The sequence below is a fragment of the Lytechinus variegatus genome, chromosome 9 (assembly GCF_018143015.1).
Source record: "Lytechinus variegatus isolate NC3 chromosome 9, Lvar_3.0, whole genome shotgun sequence".
In the NCBI taxonomy this organism is placed as follows: Eukaryota; Metazoa; Echinodermata; class Echinoidea; order Temnopleuroida; family Toxopneustidae; genus Lytechinus; species Lytechinus variegatus.
The window spans coordinates 6,412,790-6,436,844 of record NC_054748.1 but is presented as its reverse complement, the minus strand read 5'-3'; the positions used below and the strand labels follow the sequence as shown (position 1 = coordinate 6,436,844).

Genomic DNA, 24,055 nt, shown 5'->3' with positions numbered 1-24,055 from the left:
TGGATTATACAGAAATAATAGTCTGCAGGTACAGACCCTGATTGGAACTTTGATCAAAAAGTGTGCCTCCACGCGAAGACTACATGTATAAGCACATACAAAACTTGCTGTTTCGATACCTAAGCGAGAGGGCCTTCAATACACAAGGCATGAGTAGTAGGCTACAATTAAAGACCCTTTACTCGAATGAAGGGTTTGCCCAGCAGACCAACAAACGCCAATTTTTTTCTCTTATTTTTGACCCGTTTTTTTTATTACTAAAAATAATGTTTACTGTTTCAGTTAAGAAGAATTGAAATGCTATGCTAGCAGTAGTTCTCACATGTTTTTATTTCTAGAAAGGTGAACATAACAATGTCCTTTCTTTTTAAATAGGTAAACATTTAGTACTTGATTAGTCTTGATAAAGCTTGATAAAACAAGATGAGCTCAATATTTGTTTTTACAAATGTGATCAAGACATTCCAAATTTATCTATCAATCTATCTATTCATCGGCATATCACGGTATCAGCGGAGTAAAACCAATGGTGGAACGGGTCTAAAAATGCGTTTAAGAACTCGACTTTGATTTATACAGTTAAACTCCCCCCAAAAAACAGATTTGCTGAACCATATAGCGACAATAATCTCCAACGATGCTTTGTTCATTCTTGTAAGAGCCAATGCGCGAGCTCCAAATGTTTTTCATATTTTTTGTTAATGTGCGCGATATGTTATTGTGACATGCAGTATATTCAGGTAGTGCTTTGAACCCTGTTCCGGCTCCGTACCCTATGTGCTTTCCTAAGGAAAAAAGAAAATGATAGAAATGGGGGAAAGAGGGGAAAAATGGGAAAATATAGAGGAAAGAATAATAAATAATAATAATAACCTCTTATTTACCCAGGGTAGTCACTTCAATCATAAGACTGCTCTTCCAGCGGGCCCTGCATAACATAATCTGTTATGTTTACCCTTCTCCAGTCTGAATGCTGAGCGCCAAGCTAGAAGGCAGAAGGTCCCATATTTATAAGTCTTTGGTATGACTCGGCCGGGGATCGAGCCCACGACCTCCTGTTCATGAGGCGGGCGCTCTACCACTGAGCCACCATGCTCAAAACGGGGACTATAGAAGTTATGCAAGTAAAAACGTTGTTTCCTGTTGTTTGATTTATGCAATTCTGCATTATATGAACCGTACGATATAACAGTTTAAATATCCAAGCCTAATTGATTAAAAAAAAATAAGTATTGAAAATATCTTTATTTTAGATTTTATAAACTTGTTTAAACTGTTTAATCAGATATTGTAAGGTCCATGTAGTAAATAGCGTTGTTTATCTACAAACAAAAATGAAATCAAACAACATGTGTTTGTGTATAGTGCCCCTATTATTCAAATAAGCGAATAAAAATGGGGTCACTCTTAGGTAGTCTTATGTCCTTCAAGTACCATAACACCGCCCCTATCAATAGTTCACGGTTCAAGCCGTGAATAGTATAGCTTATCTTCCATTGTTAATGTATTAATGTTATCATAAGGGGTATACCCTAAATTATTTATTCCATTTAGATTAACATAGTGCAATCATTTGATTTACTTGATATACGTGATCAATATTTATGAAAATCTACGTCATAACTAGTTATAGATAGGCATATCTGTCTATAGTGACGATCGGCGATATGCAATTGTTAATTGAACACCGAATTTCAAATCACGCCCCCCCCCCAATTTTCTTGCGTAGAACAGGCGAGAGAGAAGAGAGGGGGAGAGAGAATGAATGAAGGGGGGGGGGGGTACTCTACCATCATCACCTAAATGTGTATACATTCTAGAAGCATGACAACAGATTTGAAAGATATAAATGACCATTATGAGGGGTTATATCAAAACCTTTTTCCCAAATCTTCGGTTCTTTTCTCGGACTTCTATGGGAAATTCCCTAAAGTTGTTCATTGACCCATGGCAAAACGAGGAAACAAATTTGTCTTTTTAAAAGTGTTCGTTGTATACACCATGTACACGTGGAAAGATCAAATAAGCGAAATAGGTGCACTTTGATCGGTTATATTTATATATAGTTATTGAGTAAACAATACCCACTTAGGCAACCCTTAGGCATGTCCTGTCGCGACATGAATAAATGTTTGACATTGCATCTTTTTTTTAAATGTTTCTTCAGCGTTCATCATTCGCCGATTCGATCTTGTTTTTCGTATGTTATGTTTCTTCATTTTTAAAGGGGCATTCCAGGCTGAAATCAGTATGATTTGAAGAGATAAGGAAAAATCAAACAAATAATAAACTGAAAATTCCATCAAAATCGCGCAAGGAATAACAGAGTTATTATTTTTCTATGATTATTATTTGAGTGAAACAGTGTTGTCTACGTGATTCTTATGCAATGGGCTGAATAATAATTTCATATCAGCCTTTTGGTGGATGAATTTTACTCTATTTGATTTAAAAACATGTATAATTAACTTCAGCCAAGAATACACATTCATGTTTCATAATGATATGACAGTGTGCTATCCTGTACTGTTAAAAACGTAATATTTTGTTTTAAGTCTAGATATTTTCCATGTTCCTTCGTCAAAGCATTTTATTTTACATTTGTCTTTCATTGCCTCAATACAATTACGAATTTCTAATTCATTTGAAAAAAGCTCTATATCAAGACTGTCTAATGTTCCAAATTCATGATTAATTGTTTACGGGTGCTTCAGTTTAAAATGATTGTGAATAGAATGAATATATAAATGAATAAATAAATGATTGAATGGATAAAAAAATGGATAAAAACGGCACATTTACACAGCGTAGCCATATTAGTTTCGAAAACTGTTCTCCAAGTGGGTCCTGCTATTATAAGGGTACAGTTAAATAAGCACACTGCGAGTTAAAAAAAAGATGAATGAAAGCTAGTATTCTAGAATACAATTTCATCATTTCGGTAAAACAATTGCATGCCCATCATAAATACATACATCATTTCAATAAGCATGATAAGACTAATAAGGTGATAGTGAGATGATGATATCACATCCTCATTCTGTCCTTGGGCATGTTTTGCTCGTATGTAAACAATATCTTACTTGTAAGAGAATTGATTAGAGCATAGATCACTTTACACATTTGAGAGTCAACCCTGTTCTAAAGTCTTGGAGCCATTAAAAGGTGAAGGACTTTATATTTTAGTATTAAACACAAACTCGACAAAAGATCAATGGAAGATTGCGCTGTACAATGTAGGCTTGACTGGCTGAAATACTCCATCGACGGGTGGAGGATGTTTCGTGCGGGAATGTCTGATTGAATTCGATGGCCGAGGTAATGATGAATTTGTAAGCGCTTGTGTCTCAAGCACATAAACAATACAAAATTATTATTATCATTATCACTGTTATCAGTTTTATCAATTGTCATTTTTTATGACGATAATGATGTTTATTATATTGTTATTATTTTCATATATTATTATCATCATTACAAATAATATTATTATTACACTCTAAAAAATGAAGTGCTAATTAAGCTCTTAAAGAGCGTGTATAGTGACTGCACTTCGGAGTGCTGTTTTTTCTCGTTCAAATTTGAACTAGACAAATCAGCACTCTGAAGTGCAGTCACTATACACGCTCTTTAAGAGCTGAATTAGCACTTCATTTTTTAGAGTTTAATATTACTGTTATTACTCTTATTATCATTAATGATATTATTATCATCATTATTGCTATTATTATCATCATTATTATTATAATTATCATCATCGTTATTTATATCACGTGTGCAAGCATGCCTCAAAGACCGGGAAGAGGGGGGGGGGGGGGTGAGAGGAGGGATGCTGTAATATTTCATTCGCATTGATCATTATTTCAATACAAAAGTGCACAATATTTTCACATTCAATAGATGAGTGGTGGAAGGGGGGGGGGGGTTAATTCTTTCGTATCCCGAAGAGGAATGTTTTAAGCAATGGTATTGATATGGGACATTAACACCTACGATCATGATTAACAACCCGTTTCTACCGATTTTTTGTTGAAAAGGGTAGAATAACCACAAAAATATAAAATGTTAACCACAACAATAGCAGAAAAAAAATGATTGATTGTCATCTTTAATACCAATGTCAGGACAGCTATCCCCAAAATTCTTAGTCTGATTATTTCTGTGTTCCACTTGTATTTTTTGCCCCCATAGAGAGTTATTTTTAACAACATGAAATGCTAAAGAGGACATGGAAAGGGCTGTGTCGAAAACATGAATAGAGTTGTTCATGTTAACCTAGCCTTCCCTTCAGAAAAACACAACAAAGAATACAAATAGAAAACGATATCATAAGATTGCTTGTGTACGGAAAATGAATAGATTGCCTGGCTTAATATGGGATATGCAGTATCACAATACCTGTTCGTGCATTTGCCCTTTTCTTGCATTTTCTGTGTTTATATTTAGAAATGCACGATGACACCTTACATAGCGTATAAAGAAGCATCTATATGAACACTTTTTTAAACAAGGCAGCAATGTATTTTCAAATAAAAAACAGTAACCATCAATGTATTTTCAAACAAAAAATACTAACCATCAAACCGCTAATATAATAAAAGAGGAAACCGCATAGCTAGATGAGGTAAATTGTGATGTGGTTATGACCCTGATGTTTTATGCCCATTCATCATCAGTTTATTGGAAAATTACACGTACAAATGGTATAGGGATACAAGTGAAGATGTCAAGGTACTGTATAGGCCGTATACATTCGTAATTCCGAAGCTTCGTTATTCCGAAGGTTCGGATATTGAATTCCGAAAACGAAATAAGGTTTGTTGTTCCGAAGGTTCGTTTATCCGAAAACGAAATGAGGTTCGTTGTTCATTTCGTTTTCGGACTGACGAACCTTCGGAATTACGCCACAAAATTAATGTTTGGATTAACGAACCCTTTTTCGTTTTCGGATTAACGAACATCAAGGTATAGGCAATTTACGTGTTTCGGAATTACGAATCTCTGGAATAAATAACCTTCGGAATTACGATGTGTAACCGTATAGGCATGGGAAAGTATCGTCATGTTATTATAGGTCTACGTGTATTCGATTTACTTTAGTATCACGAAATCTATCTGCCGCCTCCTGTTGCAGAGCTAAGCTTAACATGTAAGGATAATAAGTGTCTTATTTTGATAAATCTCGCTTTTGGAAAATGTATATGCATATTCAATAATATTAGTATTTGTTTTCTTAGTAAGATGTCAGCTTTGTTTTTTTTTTGCATTTCGTTCGAATAGTTGTTTCATATATGATATGATGAACATAGGTGAAAATCACAAAAATAAAATTTCCCTTCCCAAACTCGCGACGTGAAACGAATAGGTGCGAGATTGATCTATTCAACTCATTTGTTAAAATGTATATGGGGCCACGTCGGCTATTCTTTGAACATTTGTGGTTTTAATACATCAACCGATAATTTTATTTGAATGCTGGATACTGGAGAATAGTGAAACAAAATTGTAAAGTCGAGATGAAACAGAAACCTATTAATGTGCATATAATGTCCTTCACCATGTTCGTTAAAAAAAAAACTTTTAATCGTTAAGCACAGTTTCGATGTATTATTGCCAGAACTATTGTAACACGTAAGGACTATTGGTTGATATTGGAAATAATGATTACTATAAAGACAATGTATGATATCTGAACAATCAGGAGCCGTGCCTGGTGGGGGAGGAAATACAGAAGAAAAAATAAAACGAAGAACAATGGACCCCCGGAAGATCACCATGTGGCTGAAGAGGGCCATCCTACCAAAGAGTAGGAAATAAATAAACAAATGGATAAATACATGAGTAAATATATAAATAAAGATAATAAAAAGTACTGCAAATAATGGGCCATGAAACTATGTAAGAATAATAAATGCCCCCTTCACACTAAGAAATAGGGGATCAAATTTGAACCCTCCGGGTTGGTACAATAGCTGCACCCAAAGTGGTGCTAATGAGTGTCATTATGCTCATTTGAGGGTGCATTTAGCTATGTTAAGTACCCTAAATAGGGTGCGAAAATGAGCAATGTGATAAAGGGTCAAATTTGAAGAACCCTTTTTAATGTCAAGTACTATGCACCTTAACAAGTTCATATATGCACCTATTAGGGTGCAAGCGAGCATTTCTTGGTGCATTTAATGATTTTCTGACCTTTTGCCACTTAGGGTGCAAGAGTACACCCCTAAAGGTTGGCACAAGTGCTTCATTAGGGTTCAAACATTTCTTAGTGTGTTCCGTTGGGAAATGAATGACGTCATTTTAATGCCGCGCATCAGGTTGCCCCACCCCCATAAAAATACCCTTGCATCGCCCCTGTGTATAATGGAATGATAATTGTTGTAAGGGGGGAATATTTGTCAATGCGACACTGTAAAAACTGCGGTGTTAAAACTGACACTAATTGTTGTTAATCGAGGACCACACCCTGAGGTGTTAAAATTACACCCTAGAGATTATACGTAACACCAAAAAGTGTAAATGTAACAACGAATGGTGTTGTAATAACACCTATAGGTGTAAAACTAACACCACCAATTTAACACCGGTGTAAAATAACTGGTGTGGTCCTCTATGTACACCGGTTAACACCACAGTTTTTGCTGTGGAGGGAAGACAAGGGCATCCGTTGGTCCTTTTTTATAGAATAGTTAATAATCAATCCAATCGATTTATTTTTATGATATGAACAGAAGTTTCATATTGAGCAATAATTGAATTAAAATCGCAATAAACGTCACTGTGTGACTAATCGATCAAAGTGAATTTACCAAGTGATAACCTCAAACCATTTCATTAACCATGTTTACACGATATCAGTCGAGTTATAAAGCAATCAAATATTCACCATAGCAAAGCTAACAAACAAGGCGGACGAATATGTGATTTAAAAATAGAGGACATGTCTGAGGAGATTTTTTTTTCATTTAACAGTTGATCGTTGTTTCTCTAGCAATCGTTTAAAGCTACTGAAATTTATGCAGCTGATTGTCGGAGATGATTTCACTCGTGAAATACGCCTCATAATTCCCCCGCCTCCGGTTGCTTTTGATATACTAAGCAAGGTGCGAGGGAAGCCTAGTTAAGGTCTGGACTCGAACCCTATACCTGATGACTCACATTCCGATGGCATAACCACTAGACTCTGTCGACACTTCAATCGGTAAAGTAGTGGCCTATCCAACGTTTGCGGGTTACATCAAGGCATTTCGTACCACTTTAAGCATGGAGCTTCACGATGCTGTAAGCGGAAGTTGATGGGTTATCATGGTTATAAAAAAAAAACCAGAAACATAAATAGGGCCTATTAATTTGGATACTAATGACATCATTGCTGATTTAAACGTATTTATTTGATTGCGGTTTCATACTCTCTTTCCCTTGTTTTGTTCCATCTACAGATTACAGCTGCGCTGTGAGAGCGCGACAGAGCAGGCTGAGCCAACAGAACTGCCACAATCGCCACACCCTTGACCAACCGGCAAGGTCTCATAACCAGGCCAAGTACACCAATCCGCCGCACGCCCCACTCTTCGCAGAGACATCGTCAAGCTCTCAGCAGTACGTGCTGCAGCCGCCTCCGGTACGGCAACGTTCCGTTCTTCCTCAGAACTTGCAGGTTGCTCTTAGCGCCGCGCTCTATCAGCAACACCACCAGCACCAGCAGAATCCGCCCCAAGCGCACTCGACGTCGGTTCGCCAACACGGTCCAATCATGGAAGCCATTGAAGGTCACGTGATGGACTTGTCGCCCTCATCGGTCACGCCCTCACTTTCAAGCGATCTGTCAGATTATTCGGACGATAGCTGCAATAAAGACTACACCACACTGACCACTCCTATTGGAGCTGTAAGTTGATTGACTAATTTCTATAACATCTGTCAGTGAATTTCACTTACCATAAAAAGGCCAACAACAAGAACAAAAGATTAGTCACTCCCTGAGCAAGAAATTACAGGGACTCGGCATTGTTAAGGCTTCGGTTGCACCAACGAAACCGACTCATGACCGATCAAAGTTATTACGTTATTTCGAATTGTATATCATCGGTTCGTATGGAAACGGTTTCGACTGTGTGACTGGGCACGAGACTTTCATTTGATCAGTGGCCGGTTACACAGAGAAGTGCAATGAAACTCAACTCAAAACGATCAAACCCAGCTTGTTTTCAGTTCAACCAATGAAACTTTGCCCGTAGTTTCTTCGGTACGGACCCCATTTGCAAAAAAAAACATCCCTGCTAATATGGGCTATCCTGTCAAGGTATTGAGATTTTAGGTTATATATTCCTTACTGAAAAGTCCATACTGGAAACAACACACTGTCCCACAGTGAGTGTTACAGTGTGTTCACAGTGCGGAACACAATGTGAAATCACATTCACACTGGTAAACATGAACGTTTCAGGAGCGTGAATTACATATTCACATAGTCGACCGTGTGAACACGCTGTGAACAGTCACACTGTCAGGTCTCCACAGTGTGAAAATACCATCACACTGTTGAGTTTGAGCATTTTAACAGTGTGAATAGCATTTTCACATAGTCCTCTATGGGAGCACACTGTGTTCTTTCCAGCAAGGGTCATACCGGACAAATAAATTCAATCAATAAAATTGATTAGTTTTATGCAGTCCTTTGAATATGATCCATGATATCTTACTTTAAATATGATAACATCTTTTTTTTCTGTAGGACGTACAGACGCTAGACTGGGTGATACACAAAATGATGGAGAGAGAACAGACTCAACAGTTGCACAAGGAAAAGATCGAAACGTGTCATCTCTATGAGTTGCCTATAGGTAAAGTCCAAAGCGATAATGAACAGCTTTGATATTTCATTCTTGACATGGTATAATTAGTGTTTCGAATTTGAGACCGTGCTCGCAGACTATTAAAGATAAATGAAGGTAGTTGCAGTAAACACTGATTTCATGAGAAAGTCTGTAAAACCAGGCTTAATAGTCAGTATATCATCGAGGATCTAGATCTGGTACAGTTACATAAACTGAACTTTGTGAAATCTTGAAATCTACGCTAAAAAAATGTTCACACTGAAGATCACCAACACAGATAAGCGCACGTTGGACAGTTATTAGTATTGCTTTAAAATGTCGGCCCGACGCTTGACCCGAATCATGTGCTCATTTGCTACTTTCTCAGCAATTACACAATTTCTTCCAGAATCCTTTGGCACATATTTTTTATTCATAGAAACAGACACCGTGGTTGTCATTTCTGTACGAACTCATTTTGATATCGTTGCCACAACTGGCATTTACCTTTAAGTACCGTATAATACTCGCACATTTCTGATTTATATGTTTATTATCGTGGCTATGTGCTCGTTGCCTCATTATTGTAACTAATGTGACGTCACCTTGACCTGTCCCGTTTAGATCCGTGGAAGTGGACCTCGACGGAAGTGACGAAATGGGCCACGTGGTTCATGCGCAAGAACAACCCAACCACTGCGCAGGACGTCACGGACGCGTTTGAAAAGTACCCAATCACAGGCGAGACACTAGCCCACTACTCAGAAACGGACTTGAAGCAGTACTTCGGCGAGTTTAGCGCCAAGGCTCACGAGTGCCTGAAGCTTTGGCTGGAAGGTGAGTGACAAAGTCTTGAGCAGACCGCTATGACGGGCCGTTCATGCCATAAACCATCATGCAATCACTCACTCGAGTGAGTGAATGATTTGTACATATTTTACCTTCACTCACTCGGGAGAGTAATTGATTGATATCGAGACCCCGTCACTGAAGTGTTTGTAGATTTACACGAATGGTTGTTCGTTCACTCGAGTGGTTGTACATCCATTCGAGTGGTCGAACACATTCACTCGAGTAGTTGTACATCTACTCGAATGGATGAACAACTATGTCAGTGAGGGGGTATCAATGAGGATTTTAGCTTTCTGATTGGATAAAACTGTTAAATCACTCACTCTCCCGAGTGAGTGATCGTAAAATACGTACAAATCATTCACTCACTCGAGTGAGTGAATGAATGACGGCTTATGGCATAAACGGCCTATCATAGACCGGAACCCCCCCCCCCAGTCTTCAGGTACAGATCCTGATGGAATTTTTGATCAACAAGTGTGTCTCCTCGCAAAGACTAGTACATAAAAAAGTTGCTGAGCGAGGGGGTCTTCAGTACACAATGCATAATTAGGCTGCAAATCAGACCCTTTACTCGAGTGAAGGGTTTGCAAAGCAGACAACCCCCCCACGGGGATGGGGAGGTGAGGTGTGAAGTATTCGAGAACATGATTTTAACATTCAATATTCAAAATGACAGTCAAAGGGTATGACCTATAAGGATGGTTTCGGTAAAAACTTGTAACAAAATTTAGCTTGAATAAAAAAAAGGGGGGGGGGGGTGGCTTCATACATTCGGTGTGTCACAAAGAAGGAAGGCGATTCGAATTGTTCAACCTTTCCCATTCTGAAACTGTTCCACAGGTAATCCATCATAGAACTCGATAAAAACTCAATGTCTCTCATGACTAATAGACAATGACGGCACAAAGTAAACGACCTTTCTAGGATCTTTTCGAAATTCAGTGGTTTGTCTTTGCCATCCACTCTCCCTTTAAATCCGGAAATCCTCCAAGCCCTTTTTTGGTAAGGAAAATCTAAGAACACGATCTTTAAAGGCAAAGTGTCTTCGAATGTCATGAACATATTATTTTTCTAATTTTTTTTCATTATATATATATATATAAATTATATATAAATTGTTAATTCTTTTCTTATCTTATTTTTTTATTCATATAATGTACTTATGAAAGGGGGCCTTCAGCCTACAAGCTCTGCTTTTTAGTTGGTCTCCGTCTCTTTCGTTATCATAGTTTATTGTATTATAAAAATGATTTAAATGTTATATTTTGCAATTATGTTTATTGAACTACCATTGTCAATGTAAAAAGATTGAAAGAGAAAAAAAAATAATTGGATTGAATTGAACTTAAGTCCTGATTCCTGGATGTATTTTACAAATATGTTGAGTGTTACTTGCCATTACACTCACGCCCGCCTGAATTCCGGCGCGCACATGATGCGCGCAACCTTATGGATTTTTAAATGTGCACGCCGCACACAACTGGGTAACCAAGCTCAGAAGCCAAGACGAAAATTACGAAATTCCAGCAATATGACCCTGAAATGACTTTCAGGCAAATGTTTTTTTTTATTCGTCCATAGCAAGTGATTTAATGGTCATTTTAAAGTGGTATGGGCCCTATTCGCAGAAATAACAAGTCTTTAGCTAATGACGGGTACTAACCACTAGAGCTATGTCGGATGTACCTCGTGCATGCAAACATTATTAACGCCCTATCTTTGTACGATCAAATCTTTGTCAAAAGTTTAGACGAATTTTCAAGGAAAAGTTCACCCTGACGATAAGTTGGCTTTGATAAAAGCAGAAAAATGAAAAAAAGAATGATGTTCACGGGGTGATGATAATTCGTCAAAGAGTAATGAAGTCTGTACTTTATAAAGTTGTGACTTTGTGAAGTCACATACGAGCAGTCCCCTCGATGTGTCTTGTGATACCAATTCCCGAAAATGTAATTTTGTAAAAAAAAAGGGAATTAGATTTTATTTGTGTGGGGAGATATCATTTAGACACACCAATCCACACCCCATTTTGTAAGAAAAAAAAAATCATTCATAATCACTAGCGTACCTACGGGGGGGGGGGCAGAAGGGACAGTCTGCCCCCCTGATGAGTCACAACCCATGCAAATGCCATATCCCTGCCCCCCCCCCTGACGAGCTTGAAAACCTATTTTGCCCCCCCCCTGACAAACTTAAATACCTACTTCATTTTTTTTTTGCTTGTCAAATTTTTTGTCTGGTACAATTGAAGACTTTTTTTTTTGGGGGGGGGGCTTGTCAAACTTTTTCGGCCGGTTTTGCCACCCCCCCGTGGAAATTCCTAGGTACGCCACTGTTCATAATGTTCAATTACAAACCGGAAATTTATGGAATATGATTTTGATATACATTATGAACTTGAAGATCTGCTCCCACATGACATTACAAATCATTAAGACTTTAAAAACTGCTATCTATCTTTTTCTTTGATGGATTTCCATCAGACCTTCATCAATATATTTCTTATTTTATTAAAACCAAGTCATCGTTGTAGGGTGAACTCTCCCTTTAAGATGGTGACGGAAGGTGTGTTAAATGTGTTGCCAAGTTTGTGGAGTGCATCCGTGTTGAAAATACACAACGAGGATATTCAAAGCGGTCAGACATTTGGATATCCGCCATGATCACCCTGCCAAGGCCCGGTTCGAATATAATAAATTTGATTCAAGACGTAAAAAAAAGAAATCCGCGCCAATGAGTTAAATATTTCATTATGTCGTCACAAGGCAAGGTATTAATGTATTCACGAGTTCAGGTGGTAAAATCCCTCCGATTCCCTCTTGTATAGCTTGACGAGTTTACGGACTCGATTGCAGTATATGGTTCCTTTTAGGCCTGATATCTCAAAGAGTAACTTATTCCATTAATTTTTTTAAGTTAAAAAAGGAAAATCTTCAAAATAGATCACACTTGATAAGTTTAGTCCACACTTCTCTGTGATGATAAACATGTATAGTATCATGCGTTATTCTTAAAAAGGATATCAGGCATCGTCTCAATATGGATACCGGTACATTAAAGTGTCCATGTTATAATTGTTATAATTACTAATAGTGCGGGGTTAACAGGTTAAGGACAATTTCTCTCGTAAAAAAATGCATAATATTCTTAAGAGTTATTCAAATATGACTTGACTGTACAGTTTAAGTATAGGTATTCCATTTGTTTTGTTTGCAGGTATGTCACCTCGTGGTTATGACATCCAAAGGCATCTCCTGGATCTGGAGCGGTCCAAGCAAACGTACCTTGAACAATTACTTGACGTCATGGTTAGTATAGAGCCAGGGCCTCGTTGCATAGAAGTTAATATTGCCCTCCATTAATTACTTATATCATATCCTTGATTTCTGTTGGCTACATTGTATAGAAAATACCATTGCTCTCCAATGATTACTTCCATCATATCATTGGTTTTGATTGGTTGCATTGTATAGAAATTACCATTGCCCTCCTGCAATATCTTCTTCTACTATAAACATGATTTTGATTGGTTACATTGTATAGAAGTTGCTATTGCCCTCCAGTGATATCTTCCATTATATACTTGGCTCTATCGGCTGCGTTATATAGAAGTCACACGTGCCCTTCAATGATAACCGCCATATAAATGATACTATTATCATGATTGGTTTTAATTGGTTGCGTTGTATAGAAGTTACCATTGCCCGCCAACATGTCCAATGATTACTTTACATCATATCCTTAATTTTGATTAACTACATTGTATAGAAATTACTATTGCCCTCAATTTATAGATCCCACCAAATCCTTAATCTTGAATGGCTATTGAGCATTAATTATTATTATTATTATTTTACCATAGTCGTTACCATTGTCTGAAGGTCATGCATTGGTATTTTTATGTTATCCACACCACTCAGAACCAAAATGACCCCATCAGCCATGCACATGAGGTCAAGAACCCATCCGCGACCCTGACCCCTCCTCATTCCGACTACGATGTCCAAGTCAACAACGAGGACGCCTTCAGGAACGTGATCGTTCCTCACATCAAGCCCGAGATCACCGCATTCCCCTTTCCCGACCCATGCTTATCGGACTATCAGAATCACTATCCCATCACACCACTGAAGGTAAGGCCATAGTATATGCTATTCACATAATTCTCATAATATGAGCAATCTGATTGGTTGAAAGTCATGCAATTGTAGTATATGTCTATTCGATCACGCTGCTGAAAGTAAGGCCATAAAATATGCTATTCACATGGGTCTCATAATATGTGCAATCTGATTGGTTGAACGTCATGCAATTATAGTATGTCTATCCGATCACGTCGCAGAAGATAAGGGCATAGAACATGCTTTTCGCCAAGGTTTCGGATTCTGAGCGATTTGATTGGTTGAAAGTCGTGGAATAATACGTTGTTTTTTTCGTTACAGCAGTAGAGTACAGAACATAATATCCATTTAGAAGCTCAGAATATGAGAAAACACTATACGCAATTTACGATATAAGTGCATAGGATACACATAATAGAATATGGCAAAATCAACAATCTGATTCCGTAGAAATCATGGTATGTTGATTTTAACATTCCTATAAACATAATTTTCCGAACCCATGTTATGATATTACTTATACATTAGAGTCATGTATCAAAATCGTTATATTCCTTCGTTTTTCTGGCTTGTTAGGAAAGGAAGCCATATTACATTTTAAAGTAAATTGATTTGGCTCCATTTTTTGAAATAGTTTTACGCTTGTTTTACACGGGAAGACATGGCGATCCAGCCTTACAGGTTTCTGATAACCTTCATGGAAAGCCACGCAATGTATTTTATTATCTAATCACATTATTTGATGTTTCTTTGTATTTTTATCCTATTTTGCGAAATAAAGATTGAATTGAATTGAATTGAAATCGAAATTTTTAATGATAAACATTATTTGAAATAATCATTAAACTTAGATGGAAGCAGTAATGAAGTTCCAATGAACTGTCAAACGGCGACAAGTGTAAAACTGTTTCAAAAAATGGAGCCATGTTTATGTCAATAGAAAATACATGCCAAAAAAGAATCGATCTAAAGATATTAATTTGTTTTGGAGTGGATGAGTGGAAAGGGGTGGGAAGACACGGGACCTATATCACTCTCTTTCGTGGGAGAGAAGATCAAAATCGTTTTAAAGTGATATTTGTAGAGCTTATTTGGCTCCTCTGCAAAAGGTCAACGTGGCGGTCATGATATAGATTTTAACAGTTTAACAAACTGTAATGATTCTAAATGATGACGTGTCAAAAAATTCATTCAGTAAGATATTGGTTAACGATCGTTCTCTTCTGCCATGGATGGAAATGAAATGAAGAAAATTTATCAAACAGGATTCCAAGGACGGATTTCAAAATGAAGCTACTCATTAATATCACCTATTTGTCATCAATTATTCCACCTGACTTCCCGATATATGATTTCATATTTCCTCATTCTAATCCATGTTTACGGAAGTAAACTATCAGTGCTGCGCCACGAAAGATGGTCATTTTCTATGGTTTATAGTTAGCTAATGTGCAAATTCGAGACAAACGAATACATTCGATTCTTTAGTGTCATTGAATGTTGCACTGCGGTAGTTGCTTACTGAGCGAGGTTCAATGTCAAAAAGTCGTTTCCCATGCGGAACTTTGCACGGTTTATTCTCAAGTGGCCTCATGGGCACCGTTTCCCTTCGTCTGCTCATACGCGTACTTGACCTTTTCTTCACACAGTGTCCAGAACCGCCATTCCACCAGACGCAACCGGATATGAACGCCAGCGGTGGGATATTCGGAGCGGATGCGTTGGGACCGGATGGCATGGGACCGGATAACTTGGGACCGTTCATGGACAAGGATTTCAAGTTGGATATCGATTCGGATGATGAGGCGGGCAAGCTCTGTGCGATGAAAGAAGAGGTCCAATTCCCGACGCAACCCATCAAGAGAAAGCGGGGCAGGCCACGAAAACCACGCTTTCCAAAACAAAGTGAGTTGAAATTTAATTACCAAATCGGTATACAAATATTAAAAACTACTCAAAGTCTGTCTGTTGGCTAGATTGAAATAAATGTGAGATATTGCTACTTACATATGAGCCAATCTAGTGTGTAGTTTATATCCAGGAATTTTACCTGTAGTACGCGGAATGATTGAAACACTGAAACACTGAAACACTGACCAAAATCAAGATGGGATATACACAGAAGTCATTTTTTATTTCATGCATGATATCAAGCGCACTGGTCGTTCTTATAATCAAGTCAATTGATGCTCACGCGATTAATCGAATACCCTTGCAGAAATTTGCTCCACTACTATCCCTCAAAATTGCTCCACTAGATATGTTGGCCACTCAAAAGTGAACCTTAAACGATGCATAAATTCGACCATCGTGGAATTGCCCTAAAAGAGAATTATGCAGTGTGATGGAAAGGTGGGTATAAATCCGAGTTAGTGTACACCAAACGGCAGTTAGGCCAAATGTTTGAAGCTCATGTGGTACACTCTAAATTCCAAGGATTTAAAAGTAAATCCAGATCGGCTATGAATCAAAGTGACCAGCCGAATATTAAATTTACATTTGAACCCTGTTGATTTGAATATAAATCTAAAAAAAAATTGAATTGATATCTTTTGAGATTTAAAAATTAATCCTTGAGATTTAATATAAATTCACAATTCGGTTGGTCATTATTCGCAGCCGATCTGGATTTATATTAAATCCTTGGAATTTAGAGTGTACAAGACTATCTGAGAAGAAGGCCAACTTCATGTAAATCCAGTGAATACGAATGTCTGCTACCCCCCCCCCCCCTTATCATGCCCATAACCTGGGTTTTGATCGCACGAACATGACAAATGCAAGGGTGGTGTAAATGTCACAAATAACAGTCAGAACTTGGCATAGTGAATAAATCTGTACGAGGAACACAGCATTAAAATCACGCCCGATTTATACCAAAAAAGTGAGAATAATTGCCCACGGCTGAACAGCCCAACCGTGATTACTGTTGTGGTTTCACGCTGTTGATTTGATATTTGGGGCCAGCGAACTGGTCTAAAAACCGCCAAGGACTTCCCATTGTTAAGCCCAAGCACGGGGAATCAATGTCATTTGTCGGTGCGATTAGAAGAAGAATAGATAATCACGAAAATGAAACATAAATCATGTAAATTATACACAACTATTTTTGCTGTTTTTTTTTCTGCTCGTTTTCCGCATGGCAGACGCAATTATGTGGATGCACATTTTTTTCCGATAATTTTATTTTGTTGGGAAGGGGTGGTGAGGTTGGATTCATGTAGCTGAGGTCGAATTCGTAGTTAACATTCTCAGTTGTAAACAAATCGCGTTGAGGATGAGTGTGCTGAATACGCACAAGATTTTGGTGAAAAGTATTTTGATAGTTTTTTATATTTCAAATGTGCATTGAAAAACAGTAATTTTAAGGTTTACATAGCGTTGCCATTTTTAAGATTTCTTTAATCATAATTTCTGTTAACATTCTTTCTATCATTAGACGAACTATGTAATATCCCATTTTAAAATGATATCTTTTTTTTATTTTGCATGGTCTTTATAAGTCTCTGTACAATAGGTTTTTGGCCTTTCCACAAAATGGGGTGACAGTCCCTGGGAATTTATTAAAAAAAGACAATTAGAAAGGGACACAAAACTTTCAGAGCTGTTCATGCAAATTGTAATACAGCGAACTTTCAGAATCTGTTAAACGAAATTTACAAACCGCGCATACTCTTTCTTGTAAAACAAAGACAAAGCAAATCCATTCTGCTCTGGATATCCCTTGAATAGAATGTCAAAATAGTAGCAAAAATTATGCAACTCCTTTTCTTGTTCAAGATTTAATTTGGTTGTGACTGATTTTTAGTGGTCTAGCTTTCTCCATGTTATTTTCAGTTTTATTTACGCTATTTTGCAACAAACATAATACATCATAAGCATCACAATGTTGGAAACCAGGGGAGCGTTTCATGAAAGGATTTTATCCGACAAGTCCTGTTTTATCCGACAATTACCATAGCAACAGGACCTCTCAGCCAATCAGAATCGGGGAAAGTTGTCAGATCTAACAACTTGTCGGACAAAAATGTTGATGAAACGCTCCCCAGATCGAGTACGTGCACTGACTGTTAGTAAACAAAGCCAGGGTTTCATTAAAACCGAACTCTCCCGAACGATTCTGCCCGAATACGGCCTGATTCGGATGGTTTCGGTGGATTCGAACGTTCCCGAATACCTCCCGAATTTACTCGCATTTGCGGAGGGAGAACAGAATGCTCCCGAAACCACCCGAATACGTGTATTCGGATGAAGTCGCAGTTGATTCGGTTCCGGTGTAACCCTAGTTTTATACAGCTCCAGTAAAGTTTTCCTGCATGTGGAGTCACGCTAAGAAAAATAATCGACCTTTTCTTGAACCAAAACACGCACTGATTGTCTCAGTTATCGAAACCGATGGACAGCTGTAAATGAAGAGTTTAGTTGCAAAAGGGGTTAGATCCACTTTGGACCATTCCGATAAAAATCACGTTTTTTTTTCTTTAATTCTCCCATATTGTAATGTTCTTATACGAAACTACCTCGTGAACATAATAATTTGGTATCAACGAATTTTACCTGACTTCATTTTAAAAAAAAATTATTTTCCCCGAAAAAATATTTTGTGGATCAAACCCCTTTTGCAAACAAACTAAAATGGATTTAACCCCTTTTTAATAAAACGTGATTTTGACATCTTTGTTCTTTTTCTATAGGAAATTTACCTTTTCTTTGGTATCATCTAAATATTGAGCTACTGAAAGTCTATACATTGAGACACACACACAAATTTAATTTGATGAAACATGGATCTAGTCCCGTTTGCAATTAAGCTATTCAAATAAACAAATAGATTATTTAATTGATAAATAAAAAGACATATAGAGTTGTGCTAAAAAGTTAGTGGATCTAATCAGAAAAATGCACTCCTTCACTGCTGAGTGAACGTAGATAACAACATAACAATGTCCTGCGAACCCAGATAAAATAAACTACTATTTTATTGAATGTAATTTTTGATCACCTGGCTTCAAAATCAAATATCTAAAAGATGGCAGAATTTTAACACTTTTAGATTTATTAATTTTCTGGGAGTGTTACTAACTCTTTATCACCACTGTATAAAACTCTCTCTCTCTCTATATATATATGTATATTTTATTTCCACATCTGATTAAAAAGACAAGTACAAGTTCATATGCAGATATAGATATATACAATAAAAAATGAAACATATTCAGTTCGGAATCATAATATGGTGTATATATATATATATATATATTCCATTAACCGAAAGAAAGGTCTCAATTCCCTTTGATCTGAATTACTAGTATTTAATTAGCACGATAAGAGGACGTAAATATCGGAATACTCTTTTTTTTTCTTCTAAAATAGCGACGGATCTAGGGTTGCCAATTTGGTTGAGTGCGCATGGATAAGCTTGATTTGTGTGCCATCTTTCATGACGATACAATACTACAACAATGTGACTTTATTCACGAACTCGTATCAATGAAATGACTTTGCCCCCTTTAAAACCCCCAAAACACTCGCCTGCCGTGTTTACAGTCTTGTTTATAGTCCTATCCGTGGGAAAATGTTGCACGTGGAATTCACAGACGATGTGTGAACAATGGTGGTTTTCCTTGGGTTTTAAGGCAATTTTTCCCCGATATTCATGCATGCGTGGGATAGAAGAACATTGGGGCATTGATTGCTGCTGAGTTATATTGTTTTCCTCTGTTACATTTGACCTTTTCATCATACCCTTATTGCATCCAGTGAACCGGCCAGTTCACAAGTCGTGGAGTATTAGCAGGATTTTCAAATGGGAAGTTCTTCCTGAAGAAAAGTTTGATCTAAAAATACCCCCCCCCCAAAAAAAAAAAGAACCGTCAGGCATGTGAGCTTCTCTGCCATTCAAAATCTAGGAAAGTTGACTGAAAAAATAACTTCTTTGCAACCATGTTTCGTAAAACGCTTCCAACGTTTGTGCGCACAATTTCCCCCTTTTGATTCTGCGCTTCGCATTATCGATCTTTTTAGTATTGGTATAACTGCATGAAGATCAAATCGGTCCATTAGATTAATTTGGATTAAGTCGTGCTTTCCCACATTGCTTTTTTTTCATCGATATGTCATCCAAACGTTGCAATAAATAACCTTATGAAAGGCAAGAGGACAATAAACTAGGGATTACCTCATTTTCCCCACCGATTCCCCTCTCCTTATCACACCTTTTCATTCATTATGCGATGCAAACTTAACGATTAACTTGTCGGGAAACTTCATTGAAAATGTGACCCACTTGACAAAAAATGAATAAATAATGTGATTGGATTGATATGATTGAAGTATTTGGCTGTGCCTTATATGTTTTGTCAAAAGGTTCTGTAAATATTATATATTGAAGAAATTGATGAAAAAATAAACACATTTTCTGACAATATGCGCTTATGACGCACCGGTTCATTAATTACGTGATCGAATTTGAGAAAGGAAATAGATCTATTCAGTTTTCAGCAAATTTATTGGTTGACTGATATTGATAATGAAAATATAGTTAGGGAAAATGAGAGAGGTCTGGCCGGAATAAGGCCGATGGAACTCCGACAGATATTGGAGAGCTTATTTACACGAAAACATCGAAATCATGGAGATAAGTAGCCCAAAGAAGAATGCCAATTCATGCGCTAGAACTGTATGATGGGGTGTCCAAACTTCGCGCACTTTTCAAAAATATTCATCAGGCTTAATTTTGTCCACAAATTATTCATAATTTATACAAAACCAATTCAAGAAATAGTTACCACATTGACGACAAGATCGTAAACTATAAAATCATGGACGAAAATGTAAAGTAGGTCACGGGGTTTCGCCAGTATCGCGATCTCAAAATTCTATTCCGATCGGCGAATGCGGGCTGTGCTTGAAAACCGTTCAGAAAAAGTGTGACCTAACTTCGCGCACCAAAGCTTTTGTGGAGATTTAAACAAAAACTCAAGCTCAAAAAGTGAAATATTTATATAAAATTGATGGCAAAATGCTATGGAATAGGTTAGTACCAAATTTAACTCACATTTTTTATGATTTCTGCTTGTAAAATGGTGATATCGTGATGCTTGTTGCTTTCTTCAAAACGGGCGCTAACGGTGACAAATTTGCCGATCTTTTGCCTATATTTTCATGAATACTGGACTAATCCTAAAGAAACTTTCAGCGAAGGGTAATTGTAGGTCGCTTTTCACATTGATGATGTCAGATTTTAAGGATATTGGCTAGTTTTTGAGATAATGACCGTCCGCGAAGTTTGGACACGCGCGAAGTTTGGACTCACTGCCATACTGCGCTTGCGGGATCTTGACCGCATCCCACTTTCTTGGCTTTCTGCTGTACAACATTGCATTGGCTCTGTGCACGTGCAGGCATAGCAGGTGAAGCTCGATATTTGACTCAAGTCAAATTTGTAAAAAATGAAAATTAGTATATCCCGTAGAATATGGTGAATGTCGGCCATCTTAACTTGCAGCACAATTTGCAATTGTAGAGTTTTAGGTTTTACCGTTAAAACGCTTAATTTCCATTTTGGGTTTTAGTATATATATATATATATATATATATATATATATACATATATATCTTAAATCTTTAAAAACATATTTGTTCTCATGTTAGATTATTTGGTTTAGGATAGGTATGTTGTAATGTTTTGTTAATCTTTCATTTAGTATTTATGTATTTTATTCTAAGTATACCTGTATTAGACTTAATTACCTCTTTTGTAAAGCGCATAGATATTCTGTAGAATGTTATGAGCTATATAAGCATCTACTATTATTATTATTATATATATATATATACACACACACACACACATCTATAACAGCTTTAGCAACTCATGTATTTAAAGAATTGTATTTGAATAGCCATGATCTCTTATGGTTTCTGTTAAATTTACAGATATGTACATTATGCGAACAAACCGCTAATCGATTTTTTTTCTTCTGATTTATGACATCTTTTAGAGCGCGACCAACCAATTCTGTACAAGTTCATCTTAAAACACCTCAACAATCCGTCCGGTGACAGCTCCAAGTACCTCAACTGGGTTAACAAGTCCGAGGGTCTCTTCCGATTCTATTCAGCCAAGAAGGACGAGTTTGCCGAGATGTGGGGACGATTCAAGGGCAAGAGGGAACACATGACGTACCAGAACATGGCGCGCGCACTGCGCAACTACACGCGCGGGAACCGCAAAATCATGACGAGCGTGCGCAAGAAGTTGCATTACAAATTCACACCGCATTTTATTCAATGAGGCAGAAGTGTGTTTCGAGGAGGTGGCTTGTCCATCCACTGTGAAAAGTAGACACATGTCTCTGCGCACAGTTCTGAATGCCGTTTTGCGGATCAAGCACGGAAAAGATTTAAGAAATATAAAAGATGTTTTACAGTTTCGATTGCATTGTGAAACAGAGAGAGAGAGAGAGAGAGAGAGAAGGGAATGAACGGAAAATATGTCAGGCAGACCGCGAAAAGCCAATGTTTGAGACAAGAATGAAATCATATATTTTCAGCATTGTGTATTTTATATTGCCTTTTGCAAAGGAGTTTTTTTATACCGTGCCAAAGAGATTTCTATGCATGATGTTTTCTAGAGTCTCAACTCTTTAATTTTTATGAAAAAGGGGAGGTTTGCTAACTCTACCCGTTAAAGAAGTCTCTTCTTCAGACCTGTAAATAATATCTAGTCATAAAGTGATCTAATTTTGCACAAAAGCGTGATTTATTTTCGGATCTCTTACGGTTTCTTTATACGGATTCAAACCGGAAGTGATATGTTGGTTCTGTAATATATAGGCCTACATTTCATAAGACAGCACAGCAAAAATGTGGTGTTAACCAGTGTAGTAGAGAAATTCACCGGTCATTTTACTTCGGTGTTAAATTTACAGTGTTGGTGTTATGGAATAATTTGAATGTGAATGTATTACACAAAATGGTCTATTCAACAATTTAATATTCAAAAGAATGTGACCCATCATTGAATTGTTTTTATCATTGAAGCTAAACAGCTTTTATTATAGTTTATTTCATTCGTACTCAGAAATTCAGCAAGTCTGGTAGTCCTTACAGAAACCATATTAGTCTATACATAATTATAAGGCACAAGTATAACTTTGGCTTGTAAAAAAACGTCATTAGGCTTGTATTTCAAATTGAAACTTTGTATTACATTTATTATGTATGTATAAACGTATTGCCCACATCAAATTTAACTCGCATCGAATATCATATTTTCGTAGGAAACCGTTCATGTAATCTTCCCGATTGGCCTCCGTACATTGAATATTACGAAAACGTCGTTTCGGGTTTCTCGTGTTTTCATACCATTTTTTTTCTTTTAGAGGTAATCTTCTCGACTGATTTTATTTTAGAATCAATTTAGTTCAATTTAATTATTTATTCCATTCCCATTCAAACATAGTAATATAAATCAGAACCAAATTTAATGATTGGCATTAAAGCATATAAAAAAAATGGAAACGAGTTGGTGTTCGCTTCACCACAAGGCTCTGCAGTAAACATGGTAACATTTTCATATTAAAAACATAGTCAGGTCTTTAGATCTTTCACTCTAAAAATGATGTGCTAATTTAGCTCTTAAAGAGCGTGTAGAGTGACTGCACTTCGGAGTGCTGATTTGTCTAGTGCACTATACACGCTCTTTAAGAGCTAATTAGCATTTCATTTTTTAGAGTGTACCAACTTGTCCTAAAATATTTACAACGTATGCTGTGCCTGATGATTTCCACTATTTCAACCATCTTTGTGAAGCTCTGTCTTTCGCTGCAATGCCGGCATATCACGTGACCGGTCTAAATTAATAATCATAATGTTATTGTTTCATGTATAGGCTCATGTCAGTGTATGAAGCCAGTTCAAATATTTACCTAATACATCGGAGAAACTGCACAATAACAAGGAAGGTATACTGTCAGCAAACTATATATGCATCGTGAAATTGGCATACAAGATACATGATAGAGCCTGCTCGAACATGAATATAGAATTATGTAGGCCTATTATAAATTTGACACGTAAGTCTTGCACGCTACATTTTTATGACCTTTGCTCGAAAATCTCGTGACGTTCGCTATGCTACCATGCACTGTACCACAAAATCAGAATTTGCCATCACAAAATTGACAATTTTATTCCAACTATCCTCAGACACGTCTGCACAATTATCCTTCCTGCAGTGGGCGAACGATATTATTTGCT

At 37.1% G+C, this 24,055-nt stretch overlaps 1 protein-coding gene across 1 annotated transcript in view; it reads left to right on the top strand.

The window, feature by feature from the left end:
- The window catches only part of LOC121421033, a 35,405-nt gene extending 11,443 nt beyond the window's left edge, over positions 1-23,962 (top strand). The window contains exons 2-8 of the mRNA XM_041615631.1: positions 7,440-7,888; positions 8,735-8,843; positions 9,441-9,653; positions 12,888-12,979; positions 13,592-13,804; positions 15,442-15,697; positions 21,796-23,962. Of these exons, the coding sequence (XP_041471565.1) occupies positions 7,440-7,888; positions 8,735-8,843; positions 9,441-9,653; positions 12,888-12,979; positions 13,592-13,804; positions 15,442-15,697; positions 21,796-22,088 (1,625 nt within the window). The 3' untranslated portion in view covers positions 22,089-23,962. The remainder of the gene's footprint in view (positions 1-7,439; positions 7,889-8,734; positions 8,844-9,440; positions 9,654-12,887; positions 12,980-13,591; positions 13,805-15,441; positions 15,698-21,795) is intronic.
- Positions 23,963-24,055: the final 93 nt, after the last annotated feature.